General features: G+C 38.6%; 1 protein-coding gene across 1 annotated transcript in view; it reads right to left on the bottom strand.

Moving 5' to 3' along the window:
* The window catches only part of LOC119734757 (inner centromere protein A-like), a 45,759-nt gene that overhangs the window by 15,093 nt on the left and 4,702 nt on the right, over positions 1 to 25,964 (bottom strand). The window contains exons 2-3 of the mRNA XM_038208305.1: positions 13,335 to 13,511; positions 9,002 to 9,097 (exon numbers count right to left, since the gene is read on the bottom strand). Of these exons, the coding sequence (XP_038064233.1) occupies positions 9,002 to 9,097; positions 13,335 to 13,460 (222 nt within the window). The 5' untranslated portion in view covers positions 13,461 to 13,511. The remainder of the gene's footprint in view (positions 1 to 9,001; positions 9,098 to 13,334; positions 13,512 to 25,964) is intronic.

The raw sequence follows: 25,964 nt of genomic DNA, 5'->3' as shown, positions 1-25,964 counted from the left end.
ACACCGGGGCAGACCCCTTCTCTTTATAGTGATAAGTTTCACTGGGTTCTTTTACGTGCATTGCATTACACAACACACAGGACCTATGGCTTTACGTCCCATCCAAAGGACAAAGCAATAATGGTTAAGTGCCTTGCTTAAGAGCACAAGTGTCCACCCGGCGGGCTCGAGCCCACGTCACTGTTGCCTCTGAAACTCTAGAGCATGAGTCTGGTGCTCTTAACCGCTAGGCCATGACACTCCACTGATGTCATTCTGATTGAGAGCCAAATATGGACACAGCATCACTGGCTACATGTACGTAAATACACCAAAAGTTATGAGCCTACATTTTGTACATGTCATGTTCACATGTACATGTTATACAGTCTGTGAATGTACATGTACATGTAGCTTGGGGAGATATATAGAGGGATTTATGCATCTGCCCTCGTGGCCTCTTAGGGAAATAAATCTCCTCTCCTTTCATTACAGCTTCAATTTGAAGACTGAATGCTGTATCAACAGCCTCAGTGTATCTCACATCCAACAGCAAAGAATGTCGGGCAGATTTAGTTTCAACCGATTGCAAGGCAAATATAAGCTGCCCAACTACTGAAGAAGGCTTTCATCAGCGCCCGGGACTGAAACAAGATCCCTTTTCTGACTTAGTAAACGAGGCCGAACAGTGACAGCTTCCTCTTGACCGATTTCAACCTGAATGCCGAATGGAAGCCGGGCTGAATGGTCCAAACGATAAATTGCTGCTAAAATTGGCAATTTCTGGAATGAGAAATTGTCACTTGATACCATCCTATCTGCACATGAATAACAGGGCATGGAATTACTGCATAATACAGTGTACTTCAAATCCATAATCTTCAGACCTAGATTTTCTTGCAGTACTGTTCCTTGTGTATAAAGCCTGACGTACTGCAAATAACTTTCAATTTCCAAAACAAGTGGAAACTTATTGGCCCTACGTACATGGTTAGTCACACTTAGCAAGTACATGTACAACGTAAAGCAGAAATCATTAACTGGCAAATTAAATATTTTCTGCAAACACATGTATTGTATGTTATTATTATTATTATTTAATCAGCATAAAAAAACAACCACAAAATACAAAAATAAAACAAGTCAGGTGTGTTTACAAACACAAATGCCCCGCAACGGTGACAGTTCCCATGACATAACACCACTCTTTTAACATCAACTTACATGTACCTTGGTCACATGGAACATTCATTGACAGCATTAGTGTCTTCTGTAGGTTTTATATGAATTAATCCCTAATCCCTATAATCTCAGAATAAATACATGATTTCTATTGTTTTAGCCACTGTGAACTTGACCCTTGACCTTTTGGCCCCAAATTCAAAAGGCTTCTTAGGATTACCAAGAACAATCCACAAACCAAATTTGAAGTTCATATGTTAAGTATTTCTCAAGTTATCGCGCTGACAAGATTTCTATTGTTTTAGCCACTGTGAACTTGACCCTTGACCTTTTGGCCCCAAATGCAATAGGCTTCTTAGGATTGCCAAGAACAATCCACAAACCAAATTTGAAGTTCACATGTAAAGTATTTCTCAAGTTATCGCGCTGACAAGATTTCTATTGTTTTAGCCACTGTGAACTTGACCTTAGGCCTTTTGGCCCCAAATGCAAAAGGCTTCTTAGGATTGCCAAAAACAATCCACAAACCAAATTTGAAGTTCACATGTAAAGTATTTCTCAAGTTATCGCGCTGACAAGATTTCTATTGTTTTAGCAACTGTGAACTTGACCTTTGGCCTTTTGGCCCCAAATGCAAAAGGCTTCTTAGGATTACCAAGAACAATCCACAAACCAAATTTGAAGTTCATATGTTAAGTATTTCTCAAGTTATCGCGCTGACAAGATTTCTATTGTTTTAGCCACTGTGAACTTGACCTTTGGCCTTTTGGCCCCAAATGCAAAAGGCTTCTTAGGATTACCAAGAACAATCCACAAACCAAATTTGAAGTTCATATGTTAAGTATTTCTCAAGTTATCGCGCTGACAAGATTTGTCCGGACACACACACCCACCCACCCACCCACACACCCACCCACGGAAGGACAAGGCGGAAACAGTATGCCCCTTCGGCTTCGCCGCGGGGCATAAAAAATAACCAGAGGCATATGCCTGGAATTGAAAAGTTTATCTAAAAACTGTGACCTGAAGGCCTTCAATTCCAATTCCAATATATTGAGGCTGGTAATCTCTTTTTGATGTACAGTGTATACGTGAAATTGTCCTCTACTTATTAGCAAATTTGTGCGATGACCACGTACTTAAAGTGGCCCCTAAACACACACACGTTTATACATTACTGACAACGTGTGTTGTTAAGAGGTTATTGCAATTTTCCCAGACTAACTAATGTTCTAGTGTTGTGCAGATCTCATTCAGACACTACAGTAAGCATTGTACAAAAATGGTGGTACAAGTTTCTAATTGTACGCGAATGTACACTGTGCATTGTATCTGAATGTGTCGTATGCATACATATTCATCTTAAATAAAACATCTTGGTTCATACATTGTACATAATGCACTCCACTTGCAGGATCCATAGACCTAATTATAGTCAGTCACTCAATTCTTCAAAGGCAAATCTCATCGTACCCGGTGGTAATATCCCAAGTGGATGTTGCTTATGCTGTTTTAATGATAAATATGCCATGCGAATACAGCAGGAGGAAACTCCAGGGAAATTTACATGAGTTGAAAGGTACAGATGGGGCCATAGAAACATCTTGATGTCTGGATTAATGTCACTGAATGCAAACAGATGCCTAAGACAGAATCCTGGAAGTATCTCAAAAACCATGGGGGAAAAAATTGCAGAGAAATTTCTCAAAACTTATGACACTGCCAAACGTCCACCTCCGACTTGACACCCTAAAATCTTTATTTTGCATAATTTCATTAGTTCACTCCGAAATCTTGAGAGATATTTACCCAGTAAAGTGATAAGGAAAATCATCCATGTACCTTTAGCCTCATTTGACATGTTAAGCCTTCACAGCGCCCGTAAGGCCACAAAAAAAAAGTCTCCGGTTTCTGGTATGGCTGCTTGCCCAAAAAGTGGTGCGGCGACGCGGCTTTTTTTTTTTTTTTTACCTGTTTGTTTTTGCTTCAAATGTCGGCTGATGACTGCAAATGGTGCCCGACTAAACTTAGTGCAAATATATGGGAGTCCAGAGAGGCCACATGAAGCTTATTCTCGATCATAACCCCATATTAAAACACGTTAAAATTGTGCAGCAGCAGGATTCCAGTCAAACCAGTGAGTTTGGCGGTTTTAAGACATCATCTTTCACTGAAAAAAAAAACTTTTTCATTTTGCCGACGCGCATGGCTACGGCGACGCGCGCGCATACCAGAAACCGGAGACTCTTTTTTGGGCCTAATGACTGTAAAGATATACATGTATATACGATATTTGCAATTGTCAAAATTTCGTGAAATGGACCAATTTTAGGATTATTCATTTATAGCAGACATCCTTCCATTGAGCTGTTCAATGTTTTATGTCCATTTGTGCTGCAAAAACACGAAGGGAAAAAAAAACACATTTTCAACCATCAAAATGCAGCTCGCAGAATCTGTCATGCAACACCTACATGTAGGTCACATACATTGTACAGGGAGTGCTGGCTCTGTTGTGGGAATGCCACAAGCGTCCGCATGAAGTCAACAACGGCCATTTCACGAATGCAGTATTTCAGAAAGCTGTTCTCAAACCATCATTTTAGAACTGATGCAAAATTTTCTTTTCTTGAGAATGGCAGCATATACCAGGCTCAACGATTTCACAGTTTCATACTATTATTTACTCAGAATGAAGTGGGCTTTTTCATAATATTGTGGCAATTTCTTTCTTTTTTCTAGTGCTTTCAAATGATCCTATATCATGCCTTTAATTATGCATACTGCATGCCTTTTTTCCCCATATTTTTAACAAGGTGGCCAAGAAAAAAATGTGCAACATGCCCACTTCTCATGCATCCTGCCAGATTAACGCAGTGATGGAATGTGAAAAATTGTCTTCAGAGACTTTTTTTTTTTCTGTTGTGGGGGAATTTCCCGGACTTCAACAGTAAACACGATTAGTATGTTCATGGATGACGTGTACAAGAAGGACATGTAGGCTTGAAGTACATGTATGTCATAAGTATTGTACCGGTACTACGTTTATGAAAATTGTACATGTTTTTCACTAAGGGAATAAATGTGTGTTCAGGAGGTATTATAACACTCTGTTTAAAACCGGTGGGAGTCTGGATGGGTGATAATTACCCTAGGCGAAGTCAAGGGTCATTATCACCCATCCAGACTCCCACCAGTCTCAAAACAGAGTGTTTAATACCAACCGAACACATATTAATTCCCATTCATAAATACCTTTTTGGTCAAACAAACAAATTGTTTCAGTCTAAATATCAAAACATGTCAAAAACTAGACGTTGCCAACCATTTTGTTCAACAATTTTACTTCATGTTTTACGAAACATCCCTCTGACTATAATATGGAATGCCTCTCCACAACTCGTTACCTTATAAGGACATTTGCATGCGCGGCGCGCGTAATGCGCGTGCGTGTCGCGCGTAATGCGCGATGCCGCGCAAAACGCCGCTGGGCTGGTGTAGTGTGAATGGTGTGAATTTCGGACCATGAAATACTGATTCACTGGTAGTACATTGCGCATGCATACGTGAGGAATGTGAATGTTCAACCAATGAAACGTTAAAAGGCACCGGACTTCATGGGACTCCAAATTTCATGTGACACTGAAAAAGTGTTTAAGACCAGCTAGCCATGTCTTTATCATCCGTTCAAGACCGGCCACGTGACGGGTTCTCAACAAATAGGAATGCGTAAAATGTCTTACAGTGTAGGTATTTATGAATGTGTTTTATACATTACAAGTACATTAAAACTCACATCTGGACATAGTCAAACTATACATATAAGTAGTCAAAAAGGAGCAAATTGTTTGCTGAAAAAAGTTACATAGTGCATGCTACAGTACATGCACATACATGTATGCCTAATTACATGCACAGGGCTAGCCGTATATAGTGTTCAATCATGTACATACATGCATACATCTAAATGCACAAATGTATGTACTTACATGTATTTGTGCATTAGAGTACATGTACAATCCATCAACTGTGACAAATTTCATTGGAGTGGGTTGGCTGGTTCATACACAACATCAAATCATTTCAATGTACATGTACATGTACATGTACACTTTATGTACATGTACATGTACACTTTATGTACATGTACCGGTACATCTAAATAGGTGCAATATGCACAATGTTTGGGACCGGCTCAGAATTTATGCAAAGACATCATCTAGATCAATCAGCAAGCAGTACATCTCCACCTAAGCACATGTCAACTGTGAAAATGCAAAGCAATAAATCTAACCTGATGCTTTTGATACTGTATGGCTCTAGTCTTAATTGCTCCTGGTATACAGTACCGTACCACAAGAGAACACTTTCAAACTTAGCTTTATAACATCTCACCCATATATTCTGTATCTTGAAAGAGACGTCTGATTTAGTGGCACTATTAAACAGAGCTCTTTCACAAATTTAAGTTCCTTTTAATGGTAGAGTCAAAGTGCCGATTGTATGACCGTACATGTATTTCCATTATGGGCAGTTAAATTTTAAAGTGGTTCAGAGGAATCTAAAAATAAGGTGAACGTACATGTAAAATCCTTTACAAAGTGATTTTTGGGAGGGAATTTACACGAAGATGTACACGGATGTACATGAACGTACATGCACTTGTACACACACTCTTGTTTTACTATACTCTCGAGGACAATGCTTTGTGTTTCCCTTTGTCCCTATAATACAACACTCTCCCATAGACCTAACACACAAACTTACTACAGAGGACCGTTTCCAAGAAAAGACCCAACTCCTGAGAGCTGAAAGGATCTGTTGTTCTCCCTTTGTGTGTCGGTCCTCAGGGGTTATGTTATGCGCATTTATGGTGTTAATTGAGGACACACACATGCAACACCATTGATAAGATGAGGACAGAAACCGAATCGAGGACTCCTCAGTTGTTAAAATGTGTACAAAACCAATGAGAGCTGTTACGAAAAAGTTAAAGTACAAACAAAGGAAAAGGGAAGAGGAACGAAGAAAATCCTCAATTAACACCATAAAAAAACGTGCATGAACATTTACACACAAACGTGTTCACACCGTCGATCGTGGACTTCCTATTGTCCCTCTTTTGTTTGTACTTTAACTTATTAGGAAGACTCCCATAGGTTTTGTACACGACCCCAATCACGGACGTACAATGTACCAGTATGCGGGGAATCGTGGACGATATTGTTCTCTTTTGTTCTCTGGAGTTTTTCGTCCACGGTTTGAATACAATGTAGATGAACACGCCCATGTATACATGTGTACTACATTTATGTACATGTACATGTACATGAACAACTTCATGCTACAAAAACGACTTCACATCAGTATGTATTACTAAAGAACCTGCAAGCCTGTCACCATGGGAGGGGGCAGATATCGAGGCCTCCACCCCTGCCCTGACTCAATATTTGGAAGCTAAAAAAAATAGCTTTGTATTGCTTGAAACTTGCATACATGTATGACCATGTGCCCCCACCAGTTATGCTTGTGACATGTACACATACAAACATGTGTGTATGTACATGTACATACGTTAAAGGTAAGTTTTTTCACACTTAGTTTCTCCCCTTAACTTTTCATTAACATGATCACCTTAACAATCTTCTGATGAGAACCAGACAAAAAAATATGTACATCTCTGACTACCCAAGTTTCATAGGGATGCACTTGCAAGGCAAGTCAACTGGAAGGGAGTTAGCAAGACCTTGAGACAGACACGGCTCATATGACTGATGACTTGGAGGACCCATTATCTGTAAGGATAAGGAGGGATCAGTAGCATGTTCTGGAGGCTGCCTGGGTCGATGGGGAGTCACTGATGCTGATGTTCATCTTCATCAAGGTAACGGATGATCATGAAACAAAATGTAACCACAATCTCCACTACATACATGTAGGAATTTCATTTGGAGTACCTCTTTTTTTTAGCCATCCTACATTAGCATTTGAGGGTTTTTTAAAGGAAATTGAAAAGAAAACACAGAAGACACTTACATTTGTAATTAATGACAATCTCACCCCATAGGTTATTGAAACTTTCAGAAAAGACGAGAGAAACTATTTGCAGTGACTTAAGTGACTTTAACTTAAGATACACCCAAAAGTGCATGTGTGACTGTGAGCACTACAAACGTCGCACCAAACGTTTCGCTAACAGTGCACTTTATCTAAAAGAAGTCCAAGGGCCTAATTTCATGTACCGGTTTCATGTAAAGAACAAGATTCTCTGCTTAGGAAACCTTGTCCTTCATTTATTTCACATAGACTGCAAGCAGGAGCATTATAGAAACATGACAACACCCTGACTAATTTCAGCGGCGGTATGTGCTAAAAGTAATGATAATTGAAAATGCTGTGGATGGGTCTTCTATAAATTAAGATTTCAAAGTGTGACATTTTACACACAAAAAATGTCCTTGTTATCTTGGTAAATTTGCCATTCAAGTACCATAAAGTGTGACTTTAAACAATTTTAAGGGCAGGGTTTTGTACATGTACATGTAGTTTACTATTCATAATCACTGTATCAGAATTATAAGATCATTGATGTCAGATGTAACAGGGACTGAAAACTGTGGACCCCAATATATAGAATGATTCATACACAGGTTGAGTCAAAAAAAGCGAAACCCAAATGTCGGGACCATTGTTTTAATGAAGTTCTGGATGTAGCCCTTTCAAAATCTAGAATATGAAAGCCCAATTCATAGGCTTTCTTTTAGTTCAAGAATCATTCAAATCAGTCATGTACTTTTCAAGTTACGGGATTTTAAACACAACCACGGTTTTAAAGTTATATCCACGGATCACAAGGAGGTAAGTGTTCTTTCAGCAAAACGGAAACAAATCACATAGGGTTTTGCTGAAAGAACGCACACCTTTTTTGTGATCCGTGGACAGAACTTCAAAACGGTGGTTGTGTTTAAAGTTCCATAAATTGAAAAGTATATGAGTGATTTGAGTTTATGAGTTATTCTTGTACTAAAAGAAAGCTTATGAATTGGGCTTTCATATCCTAGAGTTGCAAAGTGCTACCTTTGTAAAATGCTTAACACAACTTGTCTGCTATAGTGCAACTTTTCTGCTAACCGCTTTGCAGCTCTACAAAATCAGTTCCAAATACATTGTGACTGTACAAGTACATGTACATGCACTGTTCACCTTCAAAATTGGCTGTGTAGAAAAAAATAACTACCATCTGAAGGACCCTGGAGTACCTCATTTGACGTTGTAATTGACGGTAACTATGGAAACATAACTAATGAAGTGGTTGCATGGTAACACTTGTCTCAATGATTGAAGGTTCACTTGTACTTTGGGATATGGTTGGAATTATCTGGCAGCCTGAAAACATGTATGTCATACTTCATGTACACATACACGACATAAACTTTATTTTGAAAACGATTCATGTACACATCTAAACTAATGGGAATTTCTTTTTGTACAAATTGGGACTCCATCTGAAATGTGAACAATTCCAAACCAAAGTTCAAACTCATAACCTTGTGATTCTCCTGTGGAGCCTGTGGAGCTAGTGGAGGATATACATTTTGTAAAGTTATTCATTTGGTAAACTCATTTTTTTTTCTGAATAAAGCATTTATTGTCATTTAGGATGAATGTTGAGGTTTTTCCAAGCGCATTTTTGGTAACATGAAGGTTTCCTCAACAAACTAAGAATCATAAAGTAAAAGACAAATGAAGTTGTGAAAATTCAACTTCTTCATACTTCTTTCCCTTCCCAAACAGCACCCAAACTTATCTTCGCCCTACATTCTTTAGTTTTTTGACAAACCTCTTGGATATCTTCTAAGTCTTCATATCTTTCCAAACCATCCTGGTGCTGCTCTTGTCCTACGATGAAGCGTTGTCTATCACGTTCCAAAGCCTCCTGCATAGGACAAGAAAAGAAAAGAAACTAACTGCTAGAACCAGTCTAAGGCTAATGCTGGAAACTGTAGACAGATATGGAACGGGGACCATATTCTGCTGCTTAAAGGTAGGGTAGATCATTCGTCATTTGTGCATTTTTGTTTTTGAATCAACAAAAGAGCTCAAAATCTAAAGACGGGTGCTTAAAGCTATAGTCCATCATTTGCAGCTATCCAAAAAGTAACTGGCGTAATTACTGTTGAAAAACATACTTGGTTGAAAGATAGTAAGGGGACTAAACTCTCTGTGAAATTATTCTTTCTGGCAAGCTGTCACTTTGAAGTAATCAACGAAAGAAGGTCTTTCCAACAGTGCTTCTTAAGACGCACCGTTGGAAATTTGAATTAGTAGTTCGTTTTGTTATTCGGCGAAGTGCGCGCAAGCATTGGCACGACGCACACGCACCCCCGGTTGCTATAATTCGTCAGATCGGTGCGCGACATCGCGTAGCTGCAATCGGCTCAGTGAGAACGTGTCATGGACGCTGAATTCAGGCCCATTTCAAAACATGATTCAGCAACTTTTGATTTGAAATTGAGATCCTAGTATGCTGTTTTTCTCGGAATATACAGCTGAAGCTGCGCTGAAACTTCATCAGGTTAGTTGTTCAGTACCCTTCTTAAGATTTTGAGCACTTTTGTTGCTTCAAACGAACAAAATGCACAAATTACAAATGATGGACTATATCTTTAACAACTAACCTGATGTAGTTTTAGCTCTGTAAACATGGTAAATGCTGTATATTCTGAGAAACCAACATTCTAGGATCTCGGTTTCAATTCAAAAGTTGCCGAGTTATGTTTTGAATTGCGCCCAAAATCAGCATCCGGGACACATTCTCATTCAGCCGATTGCAGCTACATGTACGCGACGTCAAGCACTGAACTGATGAATAATAGCAACTGCTCATGCATATGTGCGTTGTGTCAATCCTTGTGCGCACACATTCATGGATTCCCCAAACTACAAACAACTACTAATGGAAATTTCCAAAAATGTGTCACTTGACATATCTTTGGAAATGACCTTCTTTTTATTGTTTTCTTCAAATGACAGCATGCCAGAAAGAATAATTTCACAGTGAGTTTATTGCCATTACTGATTATTATCTTTAAATCAAGTGAGCTTTCCAATGATAATTTCATCCGTTACTGTTTGGATAGCTGCAAATGATCTACTCTACCTTTAATTTAAGTAATGTGGATAGAGTACATGTGTTCAGGTGAATTTGTTTCTCACAGACTTCGGGTCACAGGGAAAATCTCTGCAATCATAGAAAGAGACATACATGTACATGTACATGTACCTAAAGGCAAGCCTTGTACAAGTTGCTTTTCTCAGAGCATTTAAAACTGTATTCCTTCGCTATTCACCGGCAGACATTTCATGCGTCTGGTCTACATGTACTAACCATCTACACAATAAGCGTGATTTCTAATGCATGTATCTCATTTACACATAGGCGTCATGGAGTAACCCCATACCACAACACTACCTGGCTCACAAGTGACCGTATGTCAATCAGTCTGTCAGTCTGTCTGTCTGTCTGTCAGTCTGTGAACTAGTCTGGTACACAGAGGACAAATAGGCTGGCCTTCTGGCTTGTCTGGCACCAGCTACAAATGAATCACATTTGATATTATGCCTGATTATTCCAATGCTTATTTCAGTGGTTTCTTTCTTCATCTGAACATACATTTTGTTTCTAGTTGTTAAAGGGAATATACAACATTTGCAAACAACGAAAAATAAAACTATCAAGTTTTTGCGAAATACCTTAACAGGATGTTGGTAAATGACAGTCTAAAGCATCCTGTAAAATTATGGCACCTGGTATACTGTCATTTTCAAGAAAAGTGGTATTTTTGTATCAATTTCCAACGCTGATCGGCCGATCAGCGTTGGAAACAACTGGCTTTTTATCAAATACTGGCCCCAATTGACCATTGCACTTGTTTGCAATCGATTACAAACCTATAAACGGGTACGAGCCAGCTAGACTGGTTCCCTGACCTTACAATTCCCCCAATGTATGTAAACTGCTCTGTTTCTTCTTATATGGAGTCAGGGAACCAGACTACAGGAAAATGATCGTTTTTCTTGGTTTTTATAGCATTTTCGAACCCAAAACCTCCAAAAAGTTAGTGTAACTATATTTGCTTTATATTTCCGACCCCCCAATTCCACCCATTTCTGAAAATTACAGCAAAAGCAAATGATGTATATTCCCTTTAAGATGGTGTACACGTTCTTACAGGCCTGTGATCTTTCTTTTTTTCAAATATTTTTGTCTTACGGACAACACTTCTAGACACCAACCCCAATCTTTGAAAATTATCTATGGAATAAGAAGCTTACAAAAAAATTTGGTACACATTCAGTTGACCTTTTGTCCGACCTTCCCTGCTTGAGATAATAACTGTTGCTTCAAAGAAAGACTTTTCAAAATGTCATATTAAAAACAATGCCAGACATCATCTTCAATGGTTGAAATTCTCTTTTGAATATAAAGAACCATGCGCAAAAAAAATGGTTAAATAATTGGCTGACCTTTTGGATATTACTTTGCAGGGGGAAAAGGAGGGATAACAAGGAGCTGTCTTTAATCTCAACCGCTCTAGAAATTAAATTTCTCTTAGCAGCAGGGACACAAAGGTTCAATAACAATCAACAATCTTATTGTAACTGCTGGCAACTGCTTTTGATCCATTAACCCCAACTCCCTAGGCCTCTTTGCTAGGATGTAGCCTCAATCCTGCAAAATCCTCCAATTGGCCTCATGGAAAAAAGCATATACATGTAGCCTCAATCCTGCAAAGTCCTCCATTATTTCTTGAAGATGGTCTGTGGAGGGGTGACCACTCCTTGAATCCTGCAAAATCCTGTGGCAGTGACTGTCTATATGCTCGAGGCTTGGCCAGTGACATCCTCGAGTAATACAGAGGATTTCAAGCATAATCCAGGCCTATACCGGTATTTATACATGGCTGAGCAAAAAGTGGCAAAGTGCATCCTAAAAAACCTGTAACGCACTTTTGCCATATTACCTCAATCCTCCAAATTCCTCCACTTTGGCAAAGAGGATTTTGAAGGATTCAGGGCGGCTAGGGTTTTAAACATGGACATACAATGTACATAGGTACCCTGGGCTTAGAAGGCACAGATTATACATGTAGGTGGAAATGGGAGTACTAACCTCGATGAATTAAGCACACAGAACGTTGATTTTTGACAAGCCGTTTTTCTTAGCCACACATGTGTCCATTTAATACCGGTATCATTTCTAATGGTAAATGGCGCGTATTGTTCCAAAGAGCCAGCGCTACAGCGTTGGGTTCAAACATTTTCGTGAAGGGGTGGTTTGGAAGAGAGAAATACATTTTCCTCCAGTTTTGTTTTGAAATTAAAGTTCAAATATATCAAATGACAAGGATCTATATGTCAGTTATATAAAACAAATACTGAGTGGCTGTAAATTGTGTGGCCTAGTGGTTAGGGTTCGTGACTCATGATCAGAGGGTCAGGGGTTCGAATCCAGCCGCTGGTCATATATTGTGTCCTTGGGCAAGGCACTTCACCCCCACTTGCCCCCCTCCACCCAGGAGTATAAATTGAAAACCGGCATTAGCTGGGGAGTAACCTGTGTAGACTAGCATCCCATCCAGGGGGAGTAGAAATATTCTCAGTCGTTTCATGCTACTGAAACCGGAGATAAACGCCGGCCTGATGAGCCACATTGGCTCGGGACAGACTTTACTACTTTAAATTGTGAAATAGGAAGAATATTATCGCTTGGTAAAATCTTGACTTTTCCAGTTCACTCGGCTTCGCCTCGTGAAATGGAAAAGTCCAGATTTTACCTTGCGATAATATTCCTCCCATTCCACGCTGAGCCACTCAATATTTGTATACTAGCACCCCCAATTGGTCAGGAACAGACATTGTCGCCTATGATACATTGAGTTTGTTTCTGCATTCAATAGGGGACGTTGAACAATAGAGGACAATAGGGTCCCCAATTCCGGAGAGGTCCCAATTTGGATTCGTGTACAAAACATATGGGAGCTAGGTCTTCCTAAAAAGTTAGAGTACGAACAAAAGAGGGACAATAGGAGGCCCCCAATTGCAGGCAAATACACACTTCAAGTGTGAGTGTTTGTGTGGTGATGGATCTAATCAGGTATGTGTTCATTTACCAGTCTCCTCTCTTCCTTCTCCTTCCTAGTTTTGTCTCGCAGTACGTCTCGGCGCTTCTTGCTCATTTTCTGGTTCTCTGAGCGTGACTTGCTCATCTCCATGGTAACCCGCCAAATCGGGTTCATGTCCGCCAGATGCCTCTTCTCCACTGGCTAAGACTTACAAATTGGCCAGACCTTTAAAGACAAGAAAGTGAGAGAAAAACAGGCATTTGAGGATAAATTCCATGTGCGATATGATTTAAAAAACAGGTCCGACACTAAGTCCGACACTGTGTGTCAAAAACAGACGAAACCATTAATTAACCACAGGGCCACCAGTGCTCTTCTGTTTTACATTTAGAAATAAGTTGTCCTGCATTATTTTCAAATTCGTGGCGTAAAGTGCTAAGTATACCGGTACATGCATCTCCAGAGACAAATACAGAATTTTAACAAGTCTAAACAAACATGAACATACATGTACTTGTACATGTTCACTTCTGAAAGTACAACCAACAAGCACATGTTTGACTTTCGAAAACATTTACCTGTTTTAAAAATTACATGGCTTCTCAAATTTGGCCTAAAAACAAACAGGAACATGTACACCCATACTTGTTCCATAGTTGTGGGCACTACACGTGAGCTGTCCCATGGTACTACCGTATGGGGACCGAAGACGCTGTGGGGACAGCAGAAAGTCCCTACAACGTCCCCATAACGCGGTGACGGCCCGTACATGTACGTCTATCAGACATACACTCTTACATTTGTACAATGTTAAAAGCAAAGACTCAGAACATAAACTCTTCTAAAAACATTACACGTCAACATATGGTACACCTTAATTGCGTAGAAGAGAAAAGCAAACACAAATTAAGTCAGCAAACGGACATCAATATCCCCTTGCTAACCAGGACTGTCAAGAGCCACTCCTTCAACAGAGCAAAACAGGAAAAAGAAGCCTTAAGGTGTGTGTAAAACAAGCATTAATCTTACCTGTCAGTACATGTACATTTAAGAATTAGCGCGCATGTAGAGTGGAACGTACATGTAATGAGTTGGTCTTTGCTAATAATGCAGTTTATAATTGCTTGCTTAGAGATTAATGTTGTGGGGCTGGTGGTGTGCTTGACCAAATACCGGTACATGTTCATGTAGCTACCCTCGGTAGTGGCATCAGCAGAAATCAAGACAAGATGTGGCACCGAGATATGACTGTCCCTGGAGCACGCAGATGAAATCTTGGGCTATAAGACTCAACACACTGAGGAGCTCAGCGCTATGATAATTTTTTAATGCAGAGATTTACATCGGAGTCACACATATATTCTGCCTACAGGTTCATAACCAGTTTTCATTTACAGCTCAGTACTATTAGCACAAGTATGGATTCTTAAAGACGATTCCCCATGCTATTTTCGAGTTTCACCTCGAAAACAGATTTTTTTTTTAACTGCTATTTTTCTAGAAATATAAAATTGACTCGCATCTTTTGAATAGGACCATGGATGAAACCCCACATTTAACATAATGGTGGTCTTACTGAACTGAATCATGACAATGGTGCAACATACCAGTACATGTACGGTACATGTGGGCAATTCCATGAGAATGAAAAGTTCATGAAAATGCGAGTGTTATTGTGAGGTTTTAAGGAAGAGAAAAAGGTTCATATTATATACACCAAAAGAGTTTTTATTGATTATTAGTTTCTTCGGCGGACAAATTGTAACGTGAGTTATCGTAGTGTGAGTTACCAAATACATCCCTTTACAAGAGCAGTTTATGACTGACAATTTTTTAAAGTTTAAATTGTAGAATATGACTTATACACTTCAATAAGATTCACTGTGGGGAAATGACAGATGGTCTGTGACATTCAGCTATGGCTGTATTTACCATTCAAGCGGAAAATGATGAATTATTGATAGGCTTGATGAGCAGGGGTAATAATGTAGCACCGCTTTCAGTACAGAACAAATAGGCCTACATTGAGGATGTAAATACATCAACATTAAAAATGTATAGCCAAAAAAAAAAATACCTCGGTCTCTGGTCAGCGCGCGCGTCGATTTTAATCATGCGCGTCAACCTTTCTTTTTTTTTCAAATTAACATGGAAGCTACAACAGCGCCCTCTATTGCCGCACCTCCTCAAATTTTTGTACCAAGGAGCACCAAGGAATGGGGAAATTGCACCAAGGCAAATGATAAAGGGCACCAAGGCAAATTATGGAGGACACCAATGTATAATGAGGACACAAAAAAGCAAAATAGTACCCACCTTGTCTGTATAATTCAAGCTTGAAAAAAAAAAAAAACACCAAAAAAAAAAAAAAAACGCGTCGCCGCATCAATTCCGACACTTCGGTCTGACCAGAGACCAATTATTTATTTTTTTTGGCCTGACCAGTGACTGTGAAATTTACTTTTTGGCTCAATACAATGTACAAAAGCCAAAGTTGTACACATACATTGTATTTGATTCTTATCAACTTTCTTTCTTTTTTTCACATAAATTGGAAAATGTTACGTTGTGTGGCCAATACAACTCCTTAGAAAAGATTTCTATTGGTTCTGTGCATTATTCCACAAGGCTGATTGTTTTCCTACGTGTTTATATCAGGCACAACAGCTAGAGCAACAAGTCCAAACTACAGTACCGGTGATGTACAATGAAAGTATTGTAGCTTCCACTTTGCAAACTGGTTTTGTCTGAAAATCATATTTTCCAAAACCAAATAACAGAATTTGGAAATCAATTTTGTCAAAAAGATCTGGAGGCCATACCGGTACATGTACATTGTGAAAAATTTTAGTTTGAAACTTACAATTTCTCATTCATTTTGTTTTTCTTCTTTTTGGGCTATTATTCATCTACATGTAGTTCTGCCAGATTTAGACTTAATCAATGTACACGTATCACACCAATTATACAATGTAATCATCAAAGTTTGCTTTTTACAGCCAAACTAGTCTTTCTTTCTCCAAAGCTTTACAAATAAATGAAAGATATGTATAATGCCTGTAAGGCATGGTCATGCTGCTCATACCGGTATATGTACATGTACAGCTCAAAAAAACACATACATGTACATGTACATGTACCACATGTATGTACATTGTACATTGCCAGCATGTGTGAGTCCATGAACTGTCCATTCCTTGACGCCTGTCTGTATAAGGCACGTCCCTTGATGGCATTTAAGACAAGTACACATGTACCTACCAGATCTGACATCCTCTGATACAGCCAGATCAGCCTAATAATTAGGAACAATGAGGGTTCTCATAGCGACTAGTCCCAAGGCAAATCAACTGAGCAACTTTATATAACTACATGTACATGTATGCATACACTCACCCAGAATACATCAATGTACAGAATACAACACTCAAACTCACTTCAGCCAGACACAAGCAGCAGGTCTTCATACGTATACGCAATGTAAAGTACACTCTGTGAACAGAACTCTAAAAATGCAGCTTTCCCCCAGGCCTTAGCAAGTCAATGTGCACTACATGCCAGTCATCTCATGTGCACAACGTATACATGTAGTGTACATAGAATGCATGTACGTACAACTTACAAGTGCATGTACTGCGCCAACCCTGCACTGTGACATCTACATTTATCACACTAAATGAACACATGTATTCTTCTTCCATGATTTTACATAGTGCAAGATGTACATGAAAATGTCAATTGATGCAGTGACATATCAGTACATTGTACATAAAACTATGCCAATTTAAACTGTAGTACACATGTATACACATGGGTCCTGTGTCACACCGTTTTGGTTTGCAAATTTGACCAAGAGTATACTACATGTACATGTATATTTATAAGTACTCATGATTGGGAACACAGCCACACAAATAAGGCTTTTAACACCACCTCAATGTTGTTACTACAGTGCCTACTCTTATTCCTCCATGATTCAACACTGAAAAGGTTACATTGTTAAAGCAAGAAACTCACTTCCACCATGCTTCCACTGAGTAGTTGTGAACTGCATTAAAACTCAGACCTGAATAACAACAACAGATCTTTAATATGACTATAATGAAGATTTCTACACTAGTTTTCTTTTTGGGGGTGGGTTAGAAATGCAAAATCCTCAAAACATAAAATAAGCCCTACAGCTTAAAAGATGCTTAAGGAATACAGGCTGAGAACACTGATGCAAATGGCGAAATGCTGGAGGTGTTGTGCTGGAGACCGACACTCACACATCGGACTTAACATCAACAGCATTTATTATGATACGGTCTAGACCATGGAATACTGGTACATGTATGCATTGATGGCAACGAGTCTAGGACTCAGGACCTAAAATACCCAACGCACCAATGGGGTATTCCATGATGTAATAAAGCGCCTGTCCTAGTGTGCTAGATTAGTGGATTGGTCTAGTTGTTTTCCATATTAATGATCATTATTGAATATTGATGTCAAATGCTTCGTTTGATGTCCCATTTGATCAAGTCCACTAGACATGTTCGTGTACATGCCCAGTGGACACGTATGTACATGCACACGTATGGTAGCACGTAGCGGCATAACCTGCAATTGACCTATCGTGGTATAGAATCGCGTTAGAATCGCATCAACGCAGCTTGTGAAATATTGTCCAATTACATGATGTACAAATGGACGCGGAACGCACAAAATCTGATACAAACAAAACTTAGTGTACAAAAACTCCATAGGGTTGTCTAAGGGGCATGGTCAACTCGCAATTAAATGGCGATAGGTCAATTATCCGGAACTGTACTGTCTGATTTAAGGAGAAAATCCTTGCTCAAAGTGAACATACGGTAGGACTGGTACCAAATATCCTGTGAAATTATTCTGCCTGAAATTAATTATTTCAGAAGAAAACAATAATTGAAGGTGGTTTTAAAAACTGAACCCGCGGGTACAGATTTTTACGAGCATTAGCAACGGAATCCAGTTACGAGACGCCAAAAATTGTACATGAATACGTCTTCAATTTTTGTCTCCACATGCATCCACTGAGAATCACTTCAACAAGAGAGTTACATGGCCTTCAAAAGATTTTGAGCAATTTTGTCGTTTGTTGAGTTTTCAACTCAACCAACAGTTGTAAATACATGTACATTGTATATTCTTATTTTAGCACTGTGTACATTTAAATCAACTTTTTGCTTTTGAATAAGCCAATTTGGTATCTCGATGAAATAGTCCAGGCCAAAGATCATTCAAGTTTATAAGCGTCCAGCATCTTGCATCTTGCAACCACCATGTTAGCAAACACCCATTCTGCTTGTAATTAACGTGCGAGCATCGCGCGCCCGTCTCCCTGTGCATTCATGTGCCTTATATTAGATGAACGTTCGATTATCCCGCATGACCTGTGACCCACATCATTGTGCTCATGCGCAGTTGAAATACCAAACTGGCTTATTTGTATTCCACGACTGCACTGTGAATTATCCCTAATTCAAACAATTATGTAAAACCTGAAGTATATTTTACAGTACTGTTACAGGGGATGTACCGGTACATCTACATGTAAGTGGAATATGACACTTTGGCCTGTAATTTGAGATACAAGAAAAGTATACACAGTGCCAATTTGTTTTGAAAAGGCTGAAATCAGGCAATTTGCAGGAGGACATACATTTGTACATCTCTGGTTTTAAGTTGAAGCAAAGATCATTTGCAGCAGCATTCTTAGTCTAACTCTGACCTACAGAAACAACATGTTTGCACATCTTGATCAAAATAATTCCTGTACGTTATTAAACACACCTGCCCACATTCATCCACGTGGAGCTGGGTTCATACTTTCTGAACATTTCTTAATTTTTCAGGAACAATCAATAGGCCTGCCGGTATTTGATGAGAGCAGATGTTTTGGCTAGGGTTGTAAACATAATTGAGACTTTAACTCATGGAGTTTTCCATGGCTCTGCTTGATTTGAATGTGGTTTTATGGCATTTTCATTTCCAACTGTTTATAGTTCATTAAAGGGAATATATAACATTAGCTTTTGCTGTAATATTCAGAAATGGGATGGATTTTGGGGGTTAGTATTTTATCGCAAATGTTGATACACTGACTTGTTTGAAGTTTTGTGTTTGTAGATGCTGGAAAAACCAAGAAAAACAATCATGTTCCTGAAGTCTTATTCCGTGACCCCATGTAAGATGAACCGGAGCAATTTATAGATGTCAGGGAATTGCAAGGTCAGGGAACCAGTCTAGCTGGCTGGTACCCGTTCATAGGTGTGTAATCGATTGCAAATAAAAATGACTAACTAAACATGGTAAATTGGGGGCAGTATTTGAAAAAAGCCAGTTTTTTTTCAACGTTGGTCAGCCGACCAGTGTTTTTTGATTTTGTACATGTACATGTAGGATTCTTTCAGGAGGAATTCAGCAATATTTAGATTAAAGAATGCAATGAATCATAAGAAAAGTATTTCGGACAGTTACAAAGTATACAATGCAGATTACATTACATTCAAAACTTGTGCATGTATGTATCTGAGAAGTAATATTCGTACATATGTTCACACGTAAAAATTGAAGCTCCTGAAAAAAACTGAGTCACATAGCGAGTGGAGACAACTGCACGTCAGATAAGGCCCAGAAGCAATCGATCAAGCTTTTTCCATCAACCCACTCCTAGCTATAAAAAGACAGTGAAACCCTGGAGACTTAGACAAATTTGTAATCAATTGTTCACATTGCTGAGTAACCTGACCCTTGTAGGGAGGGCAGACAAATTTTGCCAAAATACTCTGAGGCACGTCTCTGCCTTAAAAACCTGATCAATATTGAAAAGTACACGTTCATGTTCATGTTACGTGTACATTCCTCTCTATGTACATGTACATGTATACATACATTGAACATGTACGTTTAAATACATAATGCACATATACATGTACACCCATGTATGTAATGTTCTGTACACATGTCACTCATCGTGGTCATAATACATTTCATAACATTAAACAAGGTGAGACTCACTTTGATGTTGGAGGCTGATTCATTTTCTGAACTTGAGCACATATTTAAATGCACCTGTTCAAAATAAGCTGCCCTAAATATGCTAAAGATACATGGATATATGTGCACAAACTATTGTAGTTCACTGTAAGATACATGTACATGTACAATGTGTATGTACATGTATACATGTTCAATTAATAAAAATAATATCTTGACAAAGTACAAAAATGTACTTAATTCACAGGATAATTACTCCAACAATAAAATAATTTAATCACAACTGCAAACCCTGTTAACATGTGGTAAAGAATCACAAAATTCTGTTTGCAAAAATACTTTGAAAGATGCTAAAATATACCAGTACTCAGAAACACAAAGAATATGTACAATTTAGCATGTACCGGTAGCTTGTTAGATGTGTGCATGCGCAAGTACCTTACCTCAAATTACAAACACTAATGATCTAATGTAAAGCATTTACTGATATCTTCCCACTCAAGCATCCCCTACAGCCAGGAAGTCAGCATGCAGCGTGTTCGATCGGACGAGTCGGCAGGCAAAGTGCTCAATTACCAAAGCTCCATGACAAAATCCATTCATCATTTACCATCAATGTAGGAAGTCCAAGGAGAGTACATGTTCACAATGCACCAGCAGAGCTCTAACAGTTCATTACGTGTACATATTATCCATAAATTAAGTGAATCACTTGATCATTATTGTAAGTAGAAGTAGCCCGGGAACCTTTGAGTCTGGTCTTAATGTGGAGAGTATGGGTTAGTGCACAAGTACCCCCTCACAATGAGAGCAGAGATGGCAAGATCACACAAAAAGCTGGGCGTGTGACAAGTGCGAGCGGCAAATAAAAGGCCGAAATTCAAAAACGTTGGCGTCTTGAAATTGGGCACAATGTTCCCAAACAAATCTTTCTTCCTTTAGGGCCAATTCATGCATGTGTACTTCACTCGAATCTGAATGCGAATGCAATGCAAATTTTGACATCATGAAATATTCACACTAAAATCTGCTGGAGTTGGTATACATACGTGTACTGTTTCTATCTAATTCACTGTGTGAATGCCTGCCTGTTGAACTACCTTTCACATTCACTTACGACTTTCACTTTAAGAACGATATTTCCCCACAAGTTTAATGGACTGTATATTTTTTCATTAGACGTCCATCCACACCATTAGGGTTAATTTGTATGCCAGCGACTATGCACCTTTAACTTCATGTATCTTCCAGCCCCGTCAAGAACTGAGGTTCTGTGTGGCTACATGTACATGTACACTGTTACGTATGATAGATAGACTTACATGTACTTATTTCTGAGAGGAATGTTCACTGTCATCAGATTATTACATGACTTAATGGTATATTATGTGCATAATTGTGTGTCCTTCAACACCGATTCTTAGTTGATGTTGTGCTTGCATGCAGGGACTCATTGGAAATTCTCTTTTGCTATGAACTATGTACCGGTAGTACCGATACATGTATGTGTATCAACATTTGCTCTTACTGTAATTTTCAGAAATGGATGGATTTGGGGGTTAGTATTTTATACTATTGTTACTCTGACCTGTTGGAAAAACCAAAAAAAAACATGCTATTCTTGTAGTCTAGTTCCCTTACCCAACTTCAGATGAAACAGAGCAATTTATAGACATCAGGGAATTGAAAGGTCAGGGGACCAGTCTAGCCCATTCATGGATGTGTAACCCATTGCAAACAAAATGTGGGCTAACTAAATATGGTAATTGGGGGCAGTATTTGAAGAAAAAAAACAGTTATTTTCCAAAGATAGTCAGCCAACCATTGTTATTCACTAAAAGACAAAGAAGGTTGTTCATAATAGTTTGGTAGTTTTGTTTTTTGATGTTTGCAAATGTTGTATTGCCTTTAACATTAAATAACATTTGCTTTTGCTGTAATTTTCAGAAATAAATGAATTTGGAGGATCAGGTAATGTTATAACGCAAATATTGTTAAAATGACTTGTTTCACATTTTGGGCTTGTAGATACTGGAAAAACCAAGACAACCAATCATGTTCTTGTAGTCTGGTTCCCTGACTCCCTTAAGACATGTAAGATGAATCGGAGCAATTTATAGACTTTGGGGAATTGTAAGGCCAGAGAATCAGTCTAGAAGGCTTGTACATGTACCCCTTCACAGGTGTGTAATCAATTGCAAAGAAATTGTGGAATTAATTAGTCAGCTGACCAGCGTTGGAAAAATGCCATTTTTCTTGAAAATGGCAGCAAACCAAGAGCTACGATTTTACAGGATGCTTAGACTAGTCATTCCCTAACAATCCAGTAAGGCATTTCGTGATAACTTGACCATTTCATTTTGTGATGTTTGCAAATGTTGTATCTTCCCTTTAAAATATATTAATATTGATGTTTTGTAATCCGAGTGTAAGTAAACATTGATAAAACATATACATGTACCGGTACGTACATACAAACTCGCACTGGCTGTACTGGTTTTGTTCACAATGTACGAATGTTGTTCTAGAATGAATGTTGTTCATTCACGTCACTCTTCATACAGTACTGTATGAAGAGAGACGTAAAAATAATTTACGACGTAGACTAATAAGGCTGACCAGTAATTGGTTCATGCATGAAAAGGAATGTGGACATCAAATTTCACCCAATGATTTGCTGCCATATATTTTCTATGCCTACAATCCAGATACTTATACATTGCACAATAACTCTAGCATCAATCACTATGTTACCACTGGTGTACAATGTATGAGCTCTGCAATTTATAATCAAAAATGTGAAACTTAACATTTGACATTTGCAAAGATGATCCATCAGTTTTGAGCACACAGGATTTGTTAAAGATATAGTCCATCACTTGTAATTTGTGCATTTTGTTCGTTTGAAGCAACAAAAGTGCTCAAAATCTAAAGAAGGGTGCTGAACAACTAACCTGATGAAGTTAAATGCTTCAGCTGTATATTCCGAGGAAAACAGCATTCTAGGATATCAATTTCAAATCAAAAGTTGCTGAATCATGTTTTGAATTGGGCCTGAATTCAGCGTCCGAGAAACGTTCTCACTGAGCCGATTGCAGCTACGCGATGTCGCGCACTGATCCGACGAATTATAGCAACGATGCGTGCGTGTGCGTCGTGCTAATGCTTGCGCGCGCTTCGCCGAATAACAAAACGAACTACTAATTTAAATTTTCCTACGGTGCGTCCAAGTTCCATTGGAAAGGCATTCTTTCGATGATTACTTCAAAATGACAGCTTGCCAGAAAGAATAATTTCACAGGGAGTTTAGTCACCTTACTACATGTATCTTTCAACCAAGTATGTTTTTCAACAATAATTACGCCAGTTACTTTTCGGATAGCTGCAAATGATGGACTGTAGCTTTAAGTGCTTCAGACTACTAAGTAGGCCTACAAGTAGTAACATTAAGATCACCAGATTTACATGCACGGTAGGCTTTGGCAATAACAGGTCAGATCAAAATAGTAGGGCCTATTGATTTCAAACTTAGAATACAAATCATGATTCCACCTTTTTCAGGGATCGATTCCCAGGAATAACAATTCAAGTCTCCCAAGGATAGGTTCCAGACTCTTCTAATCTAACCAAATTTTGTCACATACAAATGTATGGCAAATGATAATCACTGCATACAAACATAGTACTAATTCAGTAATCTCATTCATTATGAAATTAATATTATCACGGATACAATTGAATTCAATTCCAAATGGAATCGTGACTTCTATGGCATCGGAAAATTTGAAATCGCCCAAGTCTAATGTACATGTAGGTACAATGTACACGCATGTCACAGACAGTACATGTCACACTGATTACAAATATGAACATGTTAAGCTACTGCATGTACATGTAAAAGCTGAATGTTTATGATGGTATGAAGAGTATAACAGTTTTTTAAACATGCAAGCACACGTCTTCTCTACTGTACATGTACATTGTACTACATGTATGTATCCTTTCTTTGCATTGCAGTATCTTTGAGACAGGTGTTTTGTTCCACAGGAACTTGCACTGTCTACTTGTTATATACATGTGCATTCATACATATTTTGTTCGTGCTGAATTTAAGTATTAAAAAAATTCAGCTCAAAGATGACCGTCCCATGCAAACTGGAGGGTCTACGTATTGTGATAAATGGTGAATTTTACTGGTTGGGTACAAATGTATGTGTTACATTCACGTAGTTCCGAAAACATTTAAATGAAACCCTACATTCACGCGATCTTTCTTTGAGCTAAACAATGTAGCACAAATAATTAATGATGTTTTCAAATGTTCATTTATTTAATCTACAAAACCGTAAAAGCACTGCAGTGATTACATTCGGGGCACACATACTTTTAAAGTTTGTACTTTTTTCAATGACTGCTCACTATTTATTAAATGTCAACCATTGTTGATTCATCGTGTCAATCACTCTGGTCTGCAGATATAATGGGCAGACATCTGCCTTTGTGAAATGACTGAACGTTTAAACATTTAAAAATAGTTACAATATTAAATGCAAAGTCACATCCTTAATTGGAAATTCAATATTTTACAAAATTCTTCCGGGAAGTTTTGCTACATGAAACATTAACATAATTGGGGTGAATGTACATGTATGTCATCAATCAATGCATATATCTGTGCAATATACCACATCATGGAATGAAATAGAATTATAATAAATGTGAAATATCTAAAGTTATTAAAACAGCACACACGTCTTATGGGGAAAAATGAAATTGCTCAAAACTAATTTCAGTCGCACAGCTTCTGCACCCATGTTCAGTGCACCTATGAGCACTTACAACAACACACGTTGGCCGCAGGTTCCTACGGCAATGGTCTCCCGGCAACCACTCTGCATCAATCTTCAGTCTAATTCTCTCGGCTCATTTCCTTACATTACTGTCGGCACCTGCTCACCAGAACTGGTTCTAAACAAATTGTGCTGTTCAGTAGGAATCTGGAGTGCACTGCCTAAATATGAAAGATTGTATGTATGCACCCCGAGTTTAAAATAAAAGCAGCATCTGCTCACCCTGCGACAGTCAAAAATGAACAGTGAGGAATGTTGTTGAGAAACTTTGTGTAGCAAACGGCAATACATTTCTTAAATGTTGTACGGCTGCTAAGCATATTTTTATACAAGCTGATTTACCCGATCATAGATCTGGTAGGGCGTATATTTGTGTTGGGGTTAAAAATGTGGGGAGTTGGGGGATTGAGTTGAGAAGACATGCAGTTATAGAAAAGCAATGTCTGTGGTGCGATCTGAGGCAATTTCTGACCACTAACCCCAATTGTTTTGAGCGAAAGATCATCTTTTAACCCTAACTCCTGGGGCTCTTTTACTAGAAAGTATCCTGAATCGGCCAAAATCCACCAATTTTGTCATGCAAAAAATGCTGGTATCCTGAATCCATCAGAATCGCCCAGTGTAGATAATGGAGGTATCCTGAATCCGCCAGAATCCACCAGCAAAAGTCTTGATGGATTCTGGCGGATTCAGGATACCATGGTGGCATAAAAACAATGCAACATGTTTTTCCATAGAGTCTTCAAAATCCATCACCTAAATTTCTGGTGGATTTTGACGGATTCAGGATACCACACTCGCATGAAAA

This window comes from Patiria miniata, unplaced genomic scaffold, assembly GCF_015706575.1.
Source record: "Patiria miniata isolate m_02_andy unplaced genomic scaffold, ASM1570657v1 HiC_scaffold_28, whole genome shotgun sequence".
Classification (NCBI taxonomy): Eukaryota; Metazoa; Echinodermata; class Asteroidea; order Valvatida; family Asterinidae; genus Patiria; species Patiria miniata.
The sequence above is the reverse complement of the archived record's forward strand: the minus strand, read 5'-3'. Positions and strand labels throughout refer to the sequence as shown.